At 43.8% G+C, this 19956-nt stretch overlaps 1 protein-coding gene across 4 annotated transcripts in view; it reads left to right on the top strand.

Moving 5' to 3' along the window:
- The window catches only part of SPON1 (spondin 1), a 251436-nt gene that overhangs the window by 1614 nt on the left and 229866 nt on the right, over positions 1–19956 (top strand). For all 4 annotated transcript variants that reach the window (XR_005983970.1, XR_005983969.1, XM_041730694.1 and 1 more), the window contains exon 2: positions 17600–17706. Coding sequence is in view for 2 of the 4 variants with exons in the window: in XM_041730694.1 (XP_041586628.1) it covers positions 17600–17706 (107 nt within the window). In the remaining 2 variants the exon portion in view is untranslated. The remainder of the gene's footprint in view (positions 1–17599; positions 17707–19956) is intronic.

The following is a 19956-nucleotide window of genomic DNA, read 5'->3' as shown; positions in this document are numbered from 1 at the left end:
TTTCCCGGGATCGTGCCCCGTGCCCCAGACCCCGTCCCCTTGGACCTTCGCAGAGCGGCCCCCGGGCGCCCCCGCACCTGGCGGCGCCCGGCACCTGGCGAGCCCCTCCGACCCCGGCGCCCCGGCGGGGAAACAGCCGGTGCTCCCCGCGGCTGGGGGGAGGCGGCCGTGCCCTCCTCCGCCCCTCGGGGCCTCCGCAAAACCGAGGACCTGGGTTCCCCGGGGAACCTGCCCAAGCTCCACGTGGCAGGCAGAGGCCGCTTCGCGGTCAGAGGGACTCGGTGGCCGCGTGACCTTGTGCAAGTCCTTTAATTCCTCTGAACTTACTCCCCAGCAGTGAGAGTAGCTATTATCCAGCCGCCCTGGCCGTTGTAGGCAGTGAAGGAGTTGACGGAGGTGAGCGTGCCCGAGGTCCCCAGGACGCACGGGAGGCCCTCGCTGGTTCAAGAACGGAGGGAACGTGTCTGGTCAGATCTGTGTCTGATGTGTGTGTGTATGTGATTAAAAGTAGGTGTCCTCGGCGCTCCTTAGGCCAGTCTCCCAGCCAACGGTGGCCATCTGGGCCCTCCTGAATTAATGGAGTGACTGAATAAATGATTTCTCCATACTAGGAGCCTAGCCTTCGATTGTTCTTAATTTAAGCCCAAGAGGATATTTTTAGTTGATTTAGGCAAGTCTGGGGCCCCTGCCAGTGTCCTACCAGCCATTTCTTCCCACTCAAATCCTCCCTGTGGGGCTGAGCATTGGCGGCAGGTACCCCAGCCCAGGGGAGGAGGGGCACCAGGTATTCACACGAATGGAGGGGTCCCACCACTGCCAGTGTTCATGACAGGTAGGCCAGAACCAGACTCAGGGAGAGGGGGAGAGGGGGATCACTAGACATTCCCCTGCACTTTTGTTCCAGCTTAAACATTAGCCTTTTGGACTGTGATGCTCCCACTCGTGCTGTTGGCCAAGCAGCCACCTTTTCTCTCTTCTGGTGGCTAAGAGATCTCGAAAGGAAGATGTTGCAGGAACCATTTTTGAGTAAATACTCTGAGATTAGCAAACCTGATTCCGCCACTCAAAGTTCAGAGGAAATGGGCGCTGGCCTAGTTGGTGACATTTTCTGTTGGCTTATACTTTCTTAGGATAATTATGTTCAAAGTAAGTCTAATGCATTTTGTTCAGGTTATTGACTTAGGGCTCTGGAAGTTAACATTCCCCTGATGTTCTAGGCTCTTTTTTATTCTTCCGTGGGTTAGAGCTCCTCACAAGCCTTCGAAACCATGGCTTGTTTTCCTGCCTAGAATCTTTGTCCCCAGAATTCCAGTTCATCTCTGAATAGCTTCTGTTCTTCACGCCCCCCACCCAGTATCTCCTGTAGGTCTTGTACACTGGATCAAATGGTCACAGTTAAAAATATATATATATAAATATAAGTATATATATATGTGTGTGTGTATATAGAGAGAGACAGACAGACAGACAGACATGGGGTTTCTTCTCAACAGCCAAGATCCAATGGAGATTATTATTCAGGCTTTTCTAAGTCGTTAGTACTACATTGACTTCCTTCTCTCCCACCACTTCTCTCCACTCTCCCTCCCTCTTCCCCCTATCCCCCCTCCCTTGGCAATAATTGTGCTTTAGAAAGCTCTGAAAGGCCTGCTCTGTTTCCTACCGTGGCCTCCTTTGACAAGGAGATTACAGTGATTAAAAATAACAAGTTGAGGATCCTCAAGGGGCTTCCCTTATAGGAGGACAATTTGCCGGACCAGTCATTCCCAGATCACAATTTCAAGCCAAATAGAAGAAAATCAGCTGAAATGTTCAAGAATTGATTGAAAATAAAAGAGGCTTTTTTGTCTGACTAAAGGTCTGTTTATTAGGAAAATAAAGCCAGACCCTGGCTAATGAGAGTGGCTTTTCCTAGATGCTCTTTAAAGGGGAAATTTCAAGGAACTTGATGGGAAAAGAATGTCCAGTTGAGGTTTCAAAAGCTTGTCCAACTTTGAGCATAATTAGGGGATTTATTCTAAACCGGGAGGTTTGGAGACCTCCAAAGCTGCTTGGCTTTCTCTTTCTTTGTCCCACCATGGGGCACACCATGCCAGAGGAGTGGGTATCCTTGAGAGCCCCACCTCAGTCTGGGAGAAAGAGCAGAGGCTTTGATATTGACTGGGTCTGTTTCAACTTCTGTTCAGTCATATATTCACTGTGTGACCTCAGGCCGGCCACTTCCCCTCTCTGAGCCACAATTTCTCCGGCTGTAAAATAAGAGCACTCCCCCACCCATTACAGTGTTGCTGTGAGAGTCAGAAATAATCCTTGTTTAAAAAAAAAAAAAAAAAGCTGTCATAGAGTAAGTGCTCAAAAATATATATATAATAAGATGATTATTTTGGAAATAAAAATACTTGGCAGCGACACTGGATGAGACATTGTGTTAAGTACTTCCTACTCATCTCACTTATTCTTTACAGTTCTTTGAGGCAATTTATTGTTACTCTTATTTTACAGATGAGAAGACCAATTCTCAGAGAGGTTCAGGAACTTCCCCATGATCACACAGCTAATAATCAGTGATGTCAGTATATAAACGATGGGATGTCTGACTCCTAAATCTCTATTGTTAACCAGTCTTCTATATTGATGCACGAAAATGAAAGGGGAATAAAATGAATTCACTCTAGCTACCCTGGGCCTTCTGGATGGTGAGTCTTCAATGAAGGAAAAGAGCAACAGCATTTCAAGATAATAACTGACATATCTTGGGACACAAAGTATAAAGCTATGGCTCCTTATTTACATTTGCTTTTTTTTTTCTTTTTATAGCCTTCAGGATCATATTTCCTCATAAACCAGAAAATTAATTTAGAAACATGAACAACCTTGTCAATCTTTAGCCAATCTCTTTTGTTTGTGGGGAAACAGAAACAAATTGGTTAGGGAAAAAAAAAAAAAAAAGCCCTAATTTGATTGTTTTATTTTTACATGCAGATTTATACTACCATGCCTACAAAATTATGTTTTTGTGAAGTGCATATGGGGGATTGAGGAATTTAAGCTGGATAAGGTCTTTTATTTTATTTTTATTTTTTAAAGATTTATTTATTTATGATAGACATAGAGAGAGAGAGAGGCAGAGACACAGGAGGAGGGAGAAGCAGGCTCCATGCCGGGAGCCTGACTTGGAACTCAGGGACTCCAGGATCGCACCCTGGACCAAAGGCAGGGCCTAAGCCGCTGAGCCACCCAGGGATCCCCTGGATAAGGTCTTTTAAATAAACTATTTCTTATCCAGTGGGGTTTTAAAAAATTAAAATTGTTGATGATATTGTAATTAACTGTAAGTCACCCGTTATACCTCCCCTCTTGTACCATTCCCCTTTTTTCTTTCTTTCTTTTTTTTTTTTTTTGAGATTTTATCTATTTATTCATGAGAGACACAGAGAGAGAGAGAGAGGCAGAGACACAGGCAGAAGGAGAAGCAGGCTCCCTGTGGGGAACCCGATGAGAGACTCGATCCCAGGGTCCTAGGAGCTCATCCTGAGCCAAAGGCAGATGTTCAACTGAGCCACCCAGGTGCCCCCCTCTTTTTCTTATGTAACTTTATTTATTTTTTAAAGATTTTATTTATTTATTCATGAGAGTTACAGAGAGAGAAAGAGGCAGAGACACAGGCAGAGGGAGAAGCAGGCTCCATGCCGGGAGCCTGATGCAGGACTCGATCCCGGGACTCCAGGATCACACCCTGGGCCGAAGGCAGGCGCTAAACCACTGAGCCACCCAGGGATTCCTGTAACTTTATTTTTAAACTTTGCCCCCTTTTAATAGGTATTTAGTTCAAGTCGATAATAAAGATTAAAAGAGATTGATTATTGCTTTGAATTTCCTGAAACACACAAAAAACACAAAACATACAAAAAATGGAAGCATATCAAATAGGCATTTTTCAAGCTTAGAACTTGGGTACTCCCCCATACACCGTTAAGTTGTCATTCCATTGCTGCTGACTGACTCAACTGGAACAATAGGATATAATTGCTGATATTTCAGAAACATGGGCTGATATAGCAAGAACTTTTCACTATTACTCTCCATTTGCTAGTTATACAGAATGTCAGATGCAGGTCAGTATTAATTTCTGTGGGGGAGTAAAACCTCTTACTATGTTAAATTAGTCAAGATATGGGTTAAGCTCATGTTTTAAAGAGACCCCAGAATACAGTGTTTTAAATGAGAGGTAGATGAGAGGTCCGAGATAATGACAGCTTTGCTGTCATTGACCACAGGGTCAATCAGGAGCCCAGGTTCCTTCTGGTTGTGTTGCTCTGCCAATCGCATAGCCACGAGTTACAGCACCTGGAATGTAGCTAGTCCAAATCGGGATGTGCTATGAGTGTAAAATACACACCAGTTGTTGAGAAATTAGGATGAAAGAAAAACTTCTCAGTAATTTTTTATACTGATTACACCTTGAAGTGATAATTGTGTATATCAGGTTAAATAAAATACGTTGTTAAAATTAATCTTACTTGCTTTACACTTAGCCCTACCGGATGCTTGTTAACAAATACAATGGATTTCACCTGCCTTGAACTTATTTCTGCTGGACAGCACTGTTTTAGGGTGTTTCCTTCAAAATGGTCACAGCCATGTTGCTACCAGCACATCTAGGTTCCACTCAGCTTGCAGAGGAGAAAAGGAAGGAGAGGGCAGGCAGCTTTCTTTTTCATGATGTAACCCAGAATTGTGCCCAGCACTTCTAAACACACTCCACCGGTAAGAATTTAGTGACTTGACCACACCTAGTTCCAAGGGAGCCTGGGAAATATGACATTTAGCTAGGCAGCCACATGCCCCTCTACACTTGGGGAAAGGATTTGGTTATTGGGTTTTTTTTTCCCCAAAAGGTTAAAGGTGAAAATAGATTTAAGGGAACATTTAACTATCTCTGCCACATGTTTTAATGCACATTTGTATAAAAACACAGTATTTCAAGTCCTGTCACTCAGGGAAAGGTATCTTGAGGATCTTCTCAACAGCATGTGAAGTTGATATACTTAGGGGAAGGAGTGTCACGGTGTGTGTGTGTGTGGTGTTGATAGGTTTCATACTGAGGAGAAAAAAGGGGCCAATATGTCATAGTGGCCTGTTCTGTCTTGCCCCCTCCCTCATCAATAGAGGAGGAAGCTATAAGGAAAGAAAGGAATGAAGGTGGAGGTAGGTCACACAAGAAAATGGGAGAGAAGAGGAGGAAGTAAAGAAGGAAGAAGAAGAAAGGGAGGGGCAGGAAGAGGAGGAGGAGAAGGGAAAATAGAAAAAACAAAAGCTCACTGGGATACATATTCAGAATGAAAATGAAAGATAATTTGTGGAGACTGGAGTCCCATCTTACTTGAGGGTTAGGTTCAAGGGGCACTAGGGAAAGCAAAGATCCCGTAAGTCAAAATTATGCCTTAAAAATCCTTTCAAATTGTACATAAACAACATGGGTACTAGATTCAACGTAGCCTTATTTGTGTCACCTTCTGGACCATTCTGTTAGGAATAGAAGCGACCTGACCATTCTCAAGAAGTCCAGCACTTCTAGTTGTCCCTCCAGCACTGGAAGGGACCCATGTTTCCTCAACTGAGTAACAGGTAAAACAAGCTTGTAAGTTTGCTTGTCCTTGACCACTGACATGACAGGTACAAAATACACACTATGATGGAGTGAGGGAATGAGAGTCCTCTCACACACACCCAAGCACATGCATGCATTGAATGGGGGGGGGGCAAGTGACCCAAATTATCAATAGAGTTATTTCCTACCTTTTTCTTCTGGCCATGTACAGTTGTATGTGATGATGTCAAGGCACCTACAGTATCAGGGAGCTCACCACATTACGTAAAGCTTTCCGCGTGGCTGGCCAGCTCTCGCTGGTATACATTTCCTGCTTTTACAGGGTGTCTTGGCTGGGCTGGAGTTAAGGGCGAGGAGTTAGGTGACATCACCAGACATCTTTGTGAGCTCTACATAGACAAGGCTTCTCTTCTAACTTTCCCAGAATATTCAAAACTTCCATGAAAAGTTCCAGGAAACTGAAACACATCTACAGATTAGCTGAGGCCCAGAAGACCCGTGGGAAAGAACTTGAACCCTATCTAATGTCGTGGCTCAGATATTTGTAAGTGTGCCTCATGGACTTCGTGAGACATCAGAAAGCCAGAGAAGGGCCAAGCACAAGCCACTGTGTTGGGAGGGGTAGGAGCGTTGGAAGATGGGCAGACTCAGAGCAAGCAGGTCATAAAAATTGTAGATAGTGATTCTTGGTACTGTAGGAAGCTCTTATGATCCTCCTCCTTGTCCTCCCCTCTTCATTTTCTTTCTTTTTCCCTTCATCCTTCTTCATTTTCCTTTTTTTCCTTTTCTTTTTTCTCACAGCTGCAACACTAACCTTTGAATTTTCCACACCAAGCTCATTGCCCCTTCCCCCCTCCCAGGGGAATCCCCCCTATGTACACGCTCACCTCCTTGACTAGAATGCTTGCTTCACATCATTGTGTGCCTCACCTCTTGTCTTTTAAGTTTAAGCTCAGATTTTATCCCTTTAAAGAGGCTTCTTTGACCACCAATCTATGTTTCCCATTACTTTTGCCTTATTTTATTGTCATGATAGCCCTTAATCACTCTCTGAAATTATCTTGTGTATCATCTGCCTCCTCAAGCTAGAATATGAGCCGTATGAGAGCACGGACTGCGTCTTTCTTATCTGCCATTTAGTTCTAGCACCCAGAACAGTTTGTGGACATAACAGGCATTAAATCATTATTCTTTGGAAAAAAAAAAAAAAGAAGAAGAATCCTGGTGTGAGATCTTCCTCTCAGAGAGCTAGATGGAGAAAGAAAGCATTTCTCTCTTAGCCAGAGAAGTGAGACTAGAGATAGGGACCAACAGTAAGGAGATCCATGTGGTGGCAGCAGAGAGGAAGGATGCCCTGTGCCCTGGGGCATTGACTTGGGGCAGCCTTGAGGGCAGGTAGATGGCTGGGTCCCTGGTGAAGACTTTTGGGAGGAAGAAGGTGGGCATACTAAAGCTGGGTCATTGATGGTTCAGGGGTGAGGAGCAGGACAGCAGGCCAAAGAGCAAAGGGAAAGGGCTCCCAGCTTCAGACACTGGTTCTGATTGAATGAAGAAGACAGCAGAGAGGATTGTTGATCCATCAAACCTGGACAACAATGATTAAGTGACTTTCCCTAAAATCAGCAGTTACTGGGGTCATTTGTATGGTTTCCAAACCTAGCTATGCATAGAATCACATGGAAAGTTAAACCAACCATAGCTTCACTGGACCCACCCCCCAAAAAGGACTGGATTCTAGAAGTCTATAATCTGTCTTTTCTTTTTCTTTCCTTTGAGAGGGAGAGAGAAGAGGAGTCAGAGGGAGAGAGAGAATCCTAAGCAGGGAGCCTGATAGGGTGCCCGATGAGGAGCTCGATCTCATGACCCCAGGATCATAACCTGAGCCGAAATCAAGAGTCGGATGATTACCCGACTGAGCCACCCGGCATGCCTCACTTTTTATCCCTTTTAAAACAAGAATGGGAGGCACAAAGAGAGGATGGCCAAAAGGTGGTCATGTTTCTATGAGCATGCTTCCCCATCGCAGCCTCTCCCAGCTCCACACCCCCACCTCCCATGTTCCACATACGTTAGCACTGGTCATATCACTGCCCTATCCTGTTAAGTCCAGTAGCCAGTAGAACGTCCTCAAAGCTGGCATGACAGCAGCCTTCCCCTGCCTTGGCAGTGGAGTGGTGGAGAGAGAAGAATCATGAGCTTCCTTTAGGGGACAGTATTCTCAAGATGGCAGAGCCTGAGCCACAGCTGACCTGGTTGTGGGGGTTGTGGATGTAACAGGCACTAAATCTTACCAACATTTCCCTTCCATGTAGTTTCCAGTCATTGGTCCAGGTTCTGTTCTTTGGAGTCGAGAAAATAAGGTCTCCCCTTGGCCATATGTCAGCCCTTGAGGTGTTTGTGGAGAAATACCAACCATGACATCTCCTCTGACTAACACGCCCCCTTTCTTCAGCTATTCTTCCTGGGATCCTGTTTCTTGTCCCCTTACACTTTGTACTCCAGATGTGCTCTGATAGGGATGGAACATGGGGAATGATTATCTCCTTGTCCTGAACACTGTGTTTGTGTTAAGCTTGCCAGGTCTTGTGTTTGCTATTTTGGCAGCCGTGCTGTACTCTGGGATCATGCTGAGCTTGTAGCCAGCAAAAATTCCTGCGTACTGCTGGGAAGGCTCGCTTCCCTTGTCTCCCTGTACTGGTGCGACTGGTCCTTGAATGTAAGATTTGACATGATTCCTCATGACTTAGTCTTCCTCAGAATGGTTCCAGCATGTTTGGGTCCATCCCTATAGTTGTCAACCACTCATGGATCTGGATTGTCACTGAGTGGCATAGCCACATAATCTAATTTTGGGTGATCTACAGCTTATAAGTAGTCTTAGAAATCTTTATCAAAGCTGATAAGAATAGTTGGGCAGAGCAGGGCTCCTTTGACATCCCTTGACTCTTTCCCTAAAGTTGACATCTAGTTAATGGTTTTGAAGTCAACAGATTTGCTGTCATCTCAGTGACATTTAAGTGCCAACTGCCACCTTCCTGGTCAGCCACCTCAGTTTAGCCACAAATACTGTTTCCCTAGCCTGCTAATGAATCATATAGTCTGGGCAGAATTTTTTCTTTGTTTCATTATTAGTGAAGGCTCTTTCTATGCAACATGACAGGAGCAAAGTCAACCTAACTAAAGCAAAAAAGAGAATTATTGAGTTCCATATTTAGAAAGTCTAAGGGTGGGTCTGGCTTCAGGTATAAATGGATCTAGGGACCCCGAAAAGTTTTCCCCTCCCTCCATCCTTTCCACCTGTTTCTTCCACCTTGTTTGTCTCACTCCTCCCATCCTTTATCTCTTGGCTGTGTTTCTATGTGTTGTCCTCATTTTTCATACTATAGATAAACTTTCTCCAAATTAACAAGGAGGACAGCTGCCAAGAACCTTGAATGAAAATCCTTTCAGGAAAGACAAGCCCTGTACCTTTAACTCCAAATTGGAAAATCTCAGGGAAGGATTCCGATTGGTCTATCTTGGGTCAGAGACCCGGAGGACTGGGGTCTGAAGAGAGACTAAGTTTGGGTCACAGTCCTTCTATGGCATTATGTTTCAGGAGGGAGAAGGGGTGCTGTTATTGCCAGCCCCAAAGATCCCATCATCTGAGGAGGGGAAGAAGCGGGGCTCCTGGACAGTGTGTGCCCCTTGGTACTCCCTGCCCTCACCCATATTCTCAGTTAAATTCTCTTGGCTAACACATCTCCAATTCCCCAGGAACTTCCTTCCCACCCATCCCTCTTCCCGTCCACATAACGGTCAGCTCAGGACTCATTCATTTGGCTCCCAGCTATCCCATGAAGAGGTAGCACTTAAGGGGAAGAATTATAGATAGAGCTTCTATTGAGCTGTAGACATGTGCTTCATATACATTCTCTCCTTTAATCCTTATAACAAATCCATGAGATGGCAGTGATGATCCCTATTTTATAGAAGAGAATGATTTATTTTTAATATAAGTTATTAACATTTATATATACTTACTATTACAGATATTAATTCCTTGTCATAACAACATGAGATAAACACTATTACTGCCATTTTTACAGGAGATTTAGAAACTAAGACCATGAGAGGTTAAGCAACTTGCCAAAGGTTACACATAATACACAAAGGGGATTTGAATCCAGATTTGTTAGCTACGTCCATTATAGAAAAAGTTTTCTTTCTTTCTTTCTTTCTTTCTTTCTTTCTTTCTTTCTTTCTTTCTTTCTTTCTTTCTCTTTCTTTCTTTCTTTCTTTCTTCTCTTTCTTTCTTCTATCTATCTATCTATCTATCTATCTATCTATCTATCTATCTAATTTTATTTATTTATTCATGAGAGACATAGAAAGAGAGGCAGAGACACAGCCAGAGGGAGAAGCAGGCTCCTCAGAGGGAGCCCAATGTGGGACTCGATCCCTGGACCAGGATCATACCCTGAGCCAAAGGCAGACGCTCAACTGCTGAGCCCCCCAGGTTTCCCCAGTTTTCAATTTTTAGATATCTGTAGGATATTTAATTTGGAACAGGAGATGTTTCATCTCTGCCTGGGAATGCTGGAGCACTGGCTAAGGAAGACCGTCCAGCAGAACAGAGTAAGCCAACCCCAACATACACACTTGCTCATCCTTAGACTTTAAGCCCTGTCTTCCTATCAACCCATCACCAGCATCTCCTGCGTGATGCTGGCGGGTGGGCTCTATTGTTTCTGAGTGAAGCATGTGGGTTGCAGCTTCCTGGTGCTCTGAACATCATGCAGGGCAGGGAGGGACCACTGTAGCTTGTGTACTACTCCAGCAGTCCTTGTAACCCCCTGTTGCAAGTTGAGGCAGAAGTTTAAGTTCCCCATAGTTGATGTGTGAAATGTGAAGACTGGGACATCTCAGTAACATTTTGCAGGTGGATGGCAGGCACTGGGCTTGTGGTAGAGCTGGGGTCTGGTTCAGGATCTCTTCACTGAGGCTGGAGCCGGGGAAAGCTCCCTGAAGGCAGAGTGAGGAGCATGATGGTACTAGATGAGCTCCAGCAAGGGTGATAAGCACAACAGATGCATTGGGTAACAGCTCATCAGAGTTTGTGTTAGAGGGTAGACACACCAACATTTGAAGGACACAGGAAGCTATTTGTGAATTTGGGATCTGCATATGGCCAGTGTATCCAATGACGGGGAGAACTCAACCTCGGATAGAGATTTAAGCCGAGACTCCAGTGTGAAACATCAGTCGTCATACAAGCAAGGCAGGCCAGAGAGGCCCTTGCCACTGGTTTTTAGGGAAGGGCTATTATTCAGTAATCATACAACTTCTAGCCCAATCTTCTTAAATCTGAATATGACGTTCCCTAACTCAACCCACCAGGACTCCTTCATCACCTCCAGACTGGTATCTCAAGGCTTTGAAGGCTTTTAAATTTCTATCCCCTGTTCACCTTCTTTCCCTGACCTCTTAGCATACTCTCAGCTTGCATTTTATGAAATACAGAATTACTTCTAGTTTCCAAGGCCAAGACTGACTCACTCATCATGCCTTTCCCTCTACCTAGAGTGCTGTTAGTCCTCTTGTCCACTGGACAAACTCCTATTCTTCAACTTGGAGCTCAAATGCCACCTCCTCCTCAAATCCTCCTCTGACTCCCACATTAGACCCAGATGCTCTGGGATCCCAGAGCACATTGTTCATACCTTCATAACACCCATCATATGTTTTTTTTTTTTTTATGATAGTCACAGAGAGAGAGAGAGAGAGAGAGAGAGAGAGGAAGAGACACAGGCAGAGGGAGAAGCAGGCTCCATGCACCGGGAGCCTGACGTGGGACTCGATCCCGGGTCTCCAGGATCACACCCTGGGCCAAAGGCAGGCGCCAAACCACTGCGCCACCCAGGGATCCCCACCCATCATATGTTATAAAAAAAATCTGCTGATACGTCTTTTCTTCCCAGCTCTTAGCCTGTATGGTCCTAGAGGGAAAGGCCATGTCTTTTCTCTGTGTCCCCAGGGGCATAGCACTGGGCTGCACAGACAAAACCTCAGCAATAAAAGGATGAGGGACATACTACACATGGTAACTCATGGGAACTTTTGAGGAGGGGCCAGAGCAGGAGCAAGCAAACTGCATTGAAGACAAACACCTATTCATTCACTCACTCACTCATTCATTCATTCAGTGAGTATTGAGCATTTACTGTGTGTTAAAAAGCGCACTGAATGCTAAAAATACAGTGCAGCTTAAGACAGACTTGGGACTTGTAAGCTCTCATAGAGCTTACACTTTATTAGAGGAGACTAGCACTTAACATATAACTCACAAATAAGTATAATTAAAATTGGGTGAGAGGTATTCTGAAAAAAGGAAGGAGTGTTGAAAGGGTATATAGTGAAAAAAAAAAAAAAAAAGAAAGGGTATATAGTGTATGGGGCTGAGGGGACCTCACAGGACACCCTATATTGGGTGTGATGAGCTGCAGGGAGACTGTTCATTAGAAGTGCTTACCCAGATATCCCCATAACCTGGCCCTGTGAAGGTCATCCCCAAGTCCTGTGAGGATTATCCCCACTGTAGTCCTCCCAGTGGTCCTTCATTGGCACCTCCTAGAGTTTCTTTTTGTGGTTCCATGCTTGTCCTTGAGGACCAGCTTTTTGAAACCCATTGTCAGTCAGCCTGCTGAGCATCATGATATTTATCATCCTAATCATCACCTTCATCATCATCATCATCATCTTCTTCAGCTCTAACGTCACTAGCACCAGTACCAGCACCACCGCCAGCATCTGTTATACTTCCTGAATCCTTTTATGCCAAGCTCTGTGATAAATGTTTATTTAATCCTCTCTACTTTCCTACAAGGAAGGCAATATCATTAACTTCTTTTTAAAGATGAGGGAACAGTGAGGTGAAATAACTTGCCAGAGGTCACATAATTAATAAATGATAGCTCTAGGATTCTCATCTAAAATCTTTGCCCTTAACCAGTTCCCTGTAAGTGCTCACAGGATGGCTCTAAATGGACCTTTTTTGTTTTTTTTTAAAAAAAATCCTTCATAAGCATTTTCCTTGAATTTCTGGGGTCTCTTAATGGCCTCTCTTGGGAGGCACTTGGGAGGAGTCATTAGAGAGAAGATTCTATTATTTATTGCCAAGTTATCATGTTCAGTCATTACTGGGACTCAGAACATACTGCACGTTTGTTTCTTTCAGAAAAGAGTCACATAATAGGGTTCTCTGGAGGCATAGGATCCCCTGTCTGCCTTCAGATTATCCTGTGTACTGCCATCATCACCAGTGATAATTACGGATTGAAGTCCCACACTGACTTCAGCCTCCAGAACTTCCATCTTGTGTATTGTGTTCTGTGAGGTAGAGTATGCCCTTAGTGTTTTTGAACCCATAGGGATGTACAAAAAGGTGAACACTTATCATTTAGAAACATTATTTAATAATATTTTTATCAAGGTATAACTTACCTATGGGAAAGGTCACAAATCACACAGGTTAGTGAATGATCACATGTCCAATAGACTCATGCAGCCGACCTCTGGACTGAACAACCGAACATGGCCAGCACTCCAGAGACATCGCTTGAGCCCCTCCAAGTCACTTGTTCCACTTTGCTGCATGTGTAACTGCTGTCCTGGCCTCCGGCATCATAGATGACTTTGTCTGTTTTTGAACTTGATATAAATCTTGAGTGAAAGGAGACACACAACTTTTGTATTATTTTTTGTGTCTCTTTTTTTTTTTAAGTTTTTATTTATTTATTCATGAGAGACAGAGAGAGAGAGGCAGAGACATAGGCAGAGGGAGAAACAGGTTCCTTGGTGGGGAGTCCGATGTGGGACTCTACCTAGGAACCCCAGGAACCCCAGGATCACGACCTGAACCAAAGGCAGACACTCAACCACTGAGCCACCCAGGTGCCCTTTTGTGTGTCTTCTTCTTCTTCTTCTTTTTTTTTTTTTTGTGTGTGTGTGTCTTCTTTCACTCAGTTGTATTTAAAAGATCCATCCCTCTTGTATGTAGCAGGAATTCCCTCATTTTCATTACTACAGTGCATTCAATTACATGAATGTCCCACACTTCCATGTCCATCCTACTGATGATGGACATGGAGTGTTTCCGTTTGGGTGCTAATACAGTGTTATTCTGATAACATGAATCTTCTGATAGATGTTGTGTGGCCCACATCTGTATGCATTCGTGTTGATTCAGGACTGGCATTACTGGATCATGGGGTATGTGTATGTTCAGCTTCAGTAAATCCTGCCAAAGACTTTTCCAGTGAAAACTGCTTATTTTCGGCTCAGTAGGGTGTGAAAGTTCCAGTTAACATTTGATATTGTTAATCCTTTTACATTTAGCCAATCTGGTAGAAATGAAGTAATTTCTATCTCCCTGTTCACTAACGAGGTCGAGTGTCTTTTCAGACACTTTTTGGCCATTTGAGCACCTTCTTTTGTGAAGTATTAGTTCATGTCTTTTCTTTTTTTTTTAAGATTTGATTTATTTATTCATGAGAGACACACACAGAGAGAGAGAGAGGTACACACACAAGCAGAGGGAGAAGCAGGCTCCACACAGGGAGCCCAACATGGGACTCGATCCCAGGTCTCCAGGATCACACCCTGGGCTGAAGGCGGCCCTAAACCGCTGAGCCACCTGGGCTGCCCTAGTTCATGTGTCTTGCCTATTTTTTCTCTATTGGGTTGTCTATCTTTTTCTTATTGATCTGAAATAGTTTTTATATGTTCTGGATTAAAGTTGATTATGATTATGTGCATTGCAAATGCCTTCTGCATTCTGCCGTACTTGTTCCGAATGGTGTCTTTTGTTGAGCAAAATTTTTATATCATCCCATTTATATGTCTTCTCCTCTATTGTCAGTGTTTTTTTTTAATGTCCTGTTTTAAAAAATCTTTCTGAAAAAAATAATAAAAAAATCTTTCTGACTCCAAGGTCATTCATATTTCATCCTTGGCCAACTTCTCAAAGCTTTGTTGTTTTGCTCTTCACGTTTAGCTCCACCATCTCTGTGAAGTTTATTTTGTGTGTGATGTGTAGAGACCAAGATTCACCTGTTTCTACAAGTTGTCCAGTTGCCCTAGCACCTTTTTTTAAGATAATCGTCTTTCCCCCCAACTGCTCTGCAGTACATCCTTAATCACACATCAAGTTTCCATGTACTTGTGAAACTTTTTCTAGACCCCAGACTCTACATTTGGCCTCTTCTCTTCCTCTTGCTACAATACACTGGCTTAACTTCTGTAGCTGCGTAAGTCTTGATATGTGGAGGTACAAGCCCTCCAACTTTTTACTTTCTCTGGATTACCTTGGATATCCTCTAACCCTTTGCATTTTCTTTTTTTTTTAATGTCCCTTTGTATTTTTCATAGACATTTTAGAATCAACCTATCATTTCACAGAAAAACCATGATGGCAATTTAATTTCGATTGCGCTAAATCTATAAATCAATTTCAGAAGAACTGACGTCTTTATAATACTAAGTTTACTAGTCCATGAACACGATTCAGTGAACTTAACTGCACATCACCTCTTGCTAATCACTGTGCTAAGCTTAGATATGGTTATTGCTTTTGAAGGACTTAAATGAATAGGTAAAAAACACTTATCCACAAAATGCAATGTGATAATCTCATCACTGATAATAAGAGCTAATATTTATTAAGTGCCTATTATATTCCAGGCAGGATTTTAAGAACTTTCCATTCACACTTCACACTCCTACTTTGAGGTAAGTGCTGTTATCATGCCCACCAGTAGGGTTTTTTTTAATTGCAGTGCGGTTGACAGACAATATTATATTAGTTTCAGGTGCACAGCATAGTGAGTCAACATTTCTATGCATCACAAAGCAATCATCCTGATAAATCTAGCTACTCTCTGTCACCATACAAAGTTTTTACAATATTATTAACTATATTCCCTATGCTGTATGTTGCATCACCGTGTCTTACTTATTTTCTAACTGGAAGTTTGTACCTTTTAATCTTCTTCCCTGATTTCACCCATCCCCCCCACTCCACTGCCCTCTGAGGACCACCAGATTGTTCTCTGTAACCATGAGTCTGTTTCTGTTTTGCTTGGTCATTTGCCACCCCACTCTAGATAGCCTCAGACTGCTTTAAGGCTGTCATTTGGTCCCTCAGAGATCTCACCTCTTTCTTCTGACATCACAGTCATCATTTTCTGCTGGCCACTGTTGGGCACCCTACTTTCCTGACTCTCTTTTACTGTGCTTTTTCTCATGCCCTTTTTGCCTTACTGGGAAGGTCTTTCTGACATTTTATAGACATCAGTGGCCAGTCAGGATGCTCTATTACTTCTGTGGGATGAACTGACCAATTATAGCATGAGATTTGCAATCTTCGTGTCTCAGAGTCCCTCCCTGAGATATCATCGTGACCACTGTTGCCTTATCCAAGATGATTGTTTAAGTTTTGGTTTGGGGTCCTTTATTTTTAGAGCGGAAACAAGAAGACTAGAATGTCCTTCCCCAACAGGGGTTTCTTATCAGAATCATGTAAATGTTATATGTCAAGTGAGTGGATTTTTAAAATTTCAAAACTTAACAGTTGTGGAATACCCATACTATACACTCAATATGTACCACCATGGGTAGAATGTTAAGCTGGGGAAGGAGTCTGTCCCTATGTCTGCCTCTGAGTGGTCCTACTACCTTGGGGTGTCTGGTGACTTCTCTGTGTCTTTGTTTCCTATCTGTGAAATTGGGAGTCTGGAACGAAGGATTCTTGGGGTAGGCTTGAGGCTCCGATAATCTATAATTCCATGTTTCTTAAGGCTAGAATCTTAGCACTTTAGTCCAAAGAGTAATTTAAATCTCAACTTATATGAATTTCAAGCAACTTGAATTGAGCATTTATTAGATGTCAGGCTCTACGCTAGGGTTGCAAAGAGAATTAAAACGAGTTCCTCTCCAGCATTAACTCACAGTCCAGTGGAGAAGGAAGGTAAAAAGGGAATTGCAATGTGGTGCAAAAATTGCAATAAAGGATTTCCATCTCGAGAGATTGGAGATACAAAGGAAGGGGTGACCATGATTACTGAGAAGGCCCTTAAGCTAGATTTCCATGAACACATAGTTATCTGGGTAGGTGTGAGAAGTAAGAGAAGGAATGTAGAGTCATAACTCCAACTGCTATAACAAAAAATCCTCCCCAATATAAGTTTATTTCCAGTTCATGCAAAGTAGAATATGGATGTTTCTGCTCAGTGGATGATTCTCTGTGTAGCTTTTCAGAAACCCAGGTTCCTTCCATCCTGTGGCTCCACCATCTTCTCCTGGATACCAGAGTCTTCTACTGGATCCCCTGCATTCAGCAGGCATAGATAGGAGAGGAAGAGTGGAGGATCCTATGGAGAGTTTGTATGGGCCAGGCAGGAAGCGGTAGGCATCATGTCTGTTCATGCTTTCCCTTGGCAGGATGAGGGTGCAAACAGACCTAACTTCAAGGGAAGCTGAGAATTTGGTTTAGCTGAGAGCCCACAAGAAAAGGGAAGTATGTTTTGGAAAACGCACAGCAGCCTCTGCCCCTACAGGACCTCGTGAGGGAGTTTGTGCTGTGAGCTGCTAGATTTCTCTTGGACCAGTCTGATGGAAGTGTAATACTAGATAGCTGTCAAGATGGGGGTTGCTGACTGGGGACCATCTTTATCAAATTGCAAATACTGGGAGGGAGCTCACCAAAGCCTTTGTTGCTTCAGGGAGGCCCAACTAAGATCATAGTTCAGGCATTTTGCAGGTTCTGAAATGTAAGGGGGAGCAGGGTGGAGGGCAATAGCTCATGACTCAGAGGCATGAGGCTTCTCTACTGTCCACTGCCCTTCCCACCCACAGGTCTGACGTGTTGATGGAGAAGTCACGAACGTCCATTTGTCAGATGGAAGCCAGCTAGTTCCTGTGCTTCTAATCTGCTTTCTTCTCTCTCCACAGTAACACTTTCAGCTGCCCCTCCCTCATACTTCAGAGGATTCACATTAATTGCCCTCAAAGAGAACAGAGAGGGTGATAAGGAAGAAGACCATGCTGGGACCTTCCAGGTAAGACCCCTCTGGGCTCCTCAGTTGCCCTTGTGCCCTTGCGGGTGAACGCCAGGTGAAGGGTGGACATGTAGACGAGCTGGAGTGACAGCAGAGATCAAAATGTCTGAGGTGGCTTCTCGGGCACTTCCCTTGACCATGGGCCAGGTGGGCCAGGTCCATGTGAAAGACATAGTAGTGTAGGCAGCAAATGCCTGAAGGCCTTCAGATCTGGCCAACAGGCAGGGCTCTTCTCAGGCCTCCCAGTGTCTGTGGGCAGCAGACAGCCCAGCACCGTGGGAGCACTTGGAGCCCTGGCAGGGCCCAGCTGGTTTTCCTGAGAGCCATTTCGAGATTGACAGGCAATTCTCAAGTGTAAACGGAACAAGAGCTTAGGATGGCCAGACTGGAAGGAATTCAAAGCATAGGAGAAGGACTATTAAGGGAACGAAGAGATTGATTTATGAGAGGAGATTAAAAGAATTAAACATGCTTTGCTTGGCTAAATGAACAGGGCTGAGTGTTAGAGGTGGTAATGGTCTTTAAATGTCAGTCCTCATAGAGCAGCCTCCTCCAGGGGAGGCTGTGTTTGACTTTGCACAAAAGGGCACAGCAAGACGAAAGTGGGTCAAGAGAAGAAAGAGAATCTCAAAGGCAAGGGCCCTGACAGTGAGTCATATTTCACCGTGGAATATTCTTCCAAGGGAAATGGCGGGAACATCATCCCCTTTCAGAGATGTAGAAAAAGGCTGTCCAGTCATCAGAACATGTCCCAGAAGGATTGGGGCCATCCTAGGAGGAGGCCTGGCCAAATTGGCTATATCCATTTCTCATCTCAAATTTCCATTGTTCTAGAATCTGTTTTTTATCTGGCATTTGCAAACTCAGAAGGAAAAAAAAAAACAACCTCAAAGATACACCCATAGTTGACTGCTGGGGACTCGTGTAATTGTGGGTGCCACAGAGGACCCTTCCCCAAAATATCTTCCCCATCCAAAGACATCTTTTAATCTTTTGTAGCCAGGTGGTAATTTTGAATCCCATGTCTTAAAAAAATATCCATTGTTTAGGCCTCTGGGCCTCTGGCCTAGTGGGACTATTGATTCCATGCTCATAATAATGTCCTTCTGTGTATCTAGGTAGGAGGAACTTTTGGGGCGTATATCTGAAGGAGTTACTCAATTATAATACTAACAATGCCCAATATCTGTTGGGTTCTGACCATATGCCAGGTGCTATGTTAAGTTCTTCACCTTATCTTGGTTTATCTTAATTTAATTAGTGTGCCTACATCTCACTTTAATTCTCCAAACAACCAAGTGAACAGGAGCTAGTATCCGTATTTTATGGATCAGGAAATTGAAACTGGCAAGATTAACTCATTTGCTTCAACAGTTAGTAAATAGTAAGACACCAGGTCCCTCCACCAGGTGTCTGATCCCAGAGACTAAATTGTTTAATCTCTGAATAGTACTGAATAGGCTCCTGGCACAAGTGTGTTTGGACAGTGTCTTGGTAAGCTTGTCATCATAGCGAAAGGGAGATTCATGTATGCCTTCAGCCCATAAAGCATTGAGATATATTCCCCTGGTCCTTGTTGTGCTAATTTACCTGGAGGTGTGGATGATTTATCAGATTCAGGCGGCTGAGACATCTGGGTACCTGAGTGTCAGGAGGGGTAAAGTTCTATGAAGGGAAAAGGGTAGAGGGTTGGAAGGTTGGATGGGGAATGTGTGACCTTAATTTTCACCTAAACAAAATTTATCTGCTTTAAGATGATATTTAGAGAGAGATATATATATACTCAAAAGAGCTGAAAGCAGGGTTCAACCAAATATTTGTACACCCCTGTTCATAGTAGCACTATTGACAGTAGCCAAGAGGTATAAACAACCCAAACATCCATTGATGCGAGAATGAATAAACAAATGTGTACACATACAGCGCAATATTAACTGTTAACAAGGAAGGAAATTCTTACACATGCTACAACATGAGTGAACCTTGATGACACTGTGTGAAGTGAAGTAAGCTAGTCACAAAAGGACACGTACTATATGATTCCACTTACGTGAAGGAGCTAGGACAGTCAAATCCAGAGAAAGAGAAAGTCCGGCGGTAGTTGCCAGGGGGCACAGGGCAAGAGGGAATGGGGAACTATTGATGGACAGGAATAGAGTTTCAGTTTGGAAGATGAAAAAAACATTCTGGAGGGGAACAGGGGTGATGACTGTATGAAAATGTGGGTGTACTGGATGCCACTGAACTGTA

The sequence above is a fragment of the Vulpes lagopus genome, chromosome 15 (assembly GCF_018345385.1).
Source record: "Vulpes lagopus strain Blue_001 chromosome 15, ASM1834538v1, whole genome shotgun sequence".
NCBI classification, from domain to species: Eukaryota; Metazoa; Chordata; class Mammalia; order Carnivora; family Canidae; genus Vulpes; species Vulpes lagopus.
The sequence above is the reverse complement of the archived record's forward strand: the minus strand, read 5'-3'. Positions and strand labels throughout refer to the sequence as shown.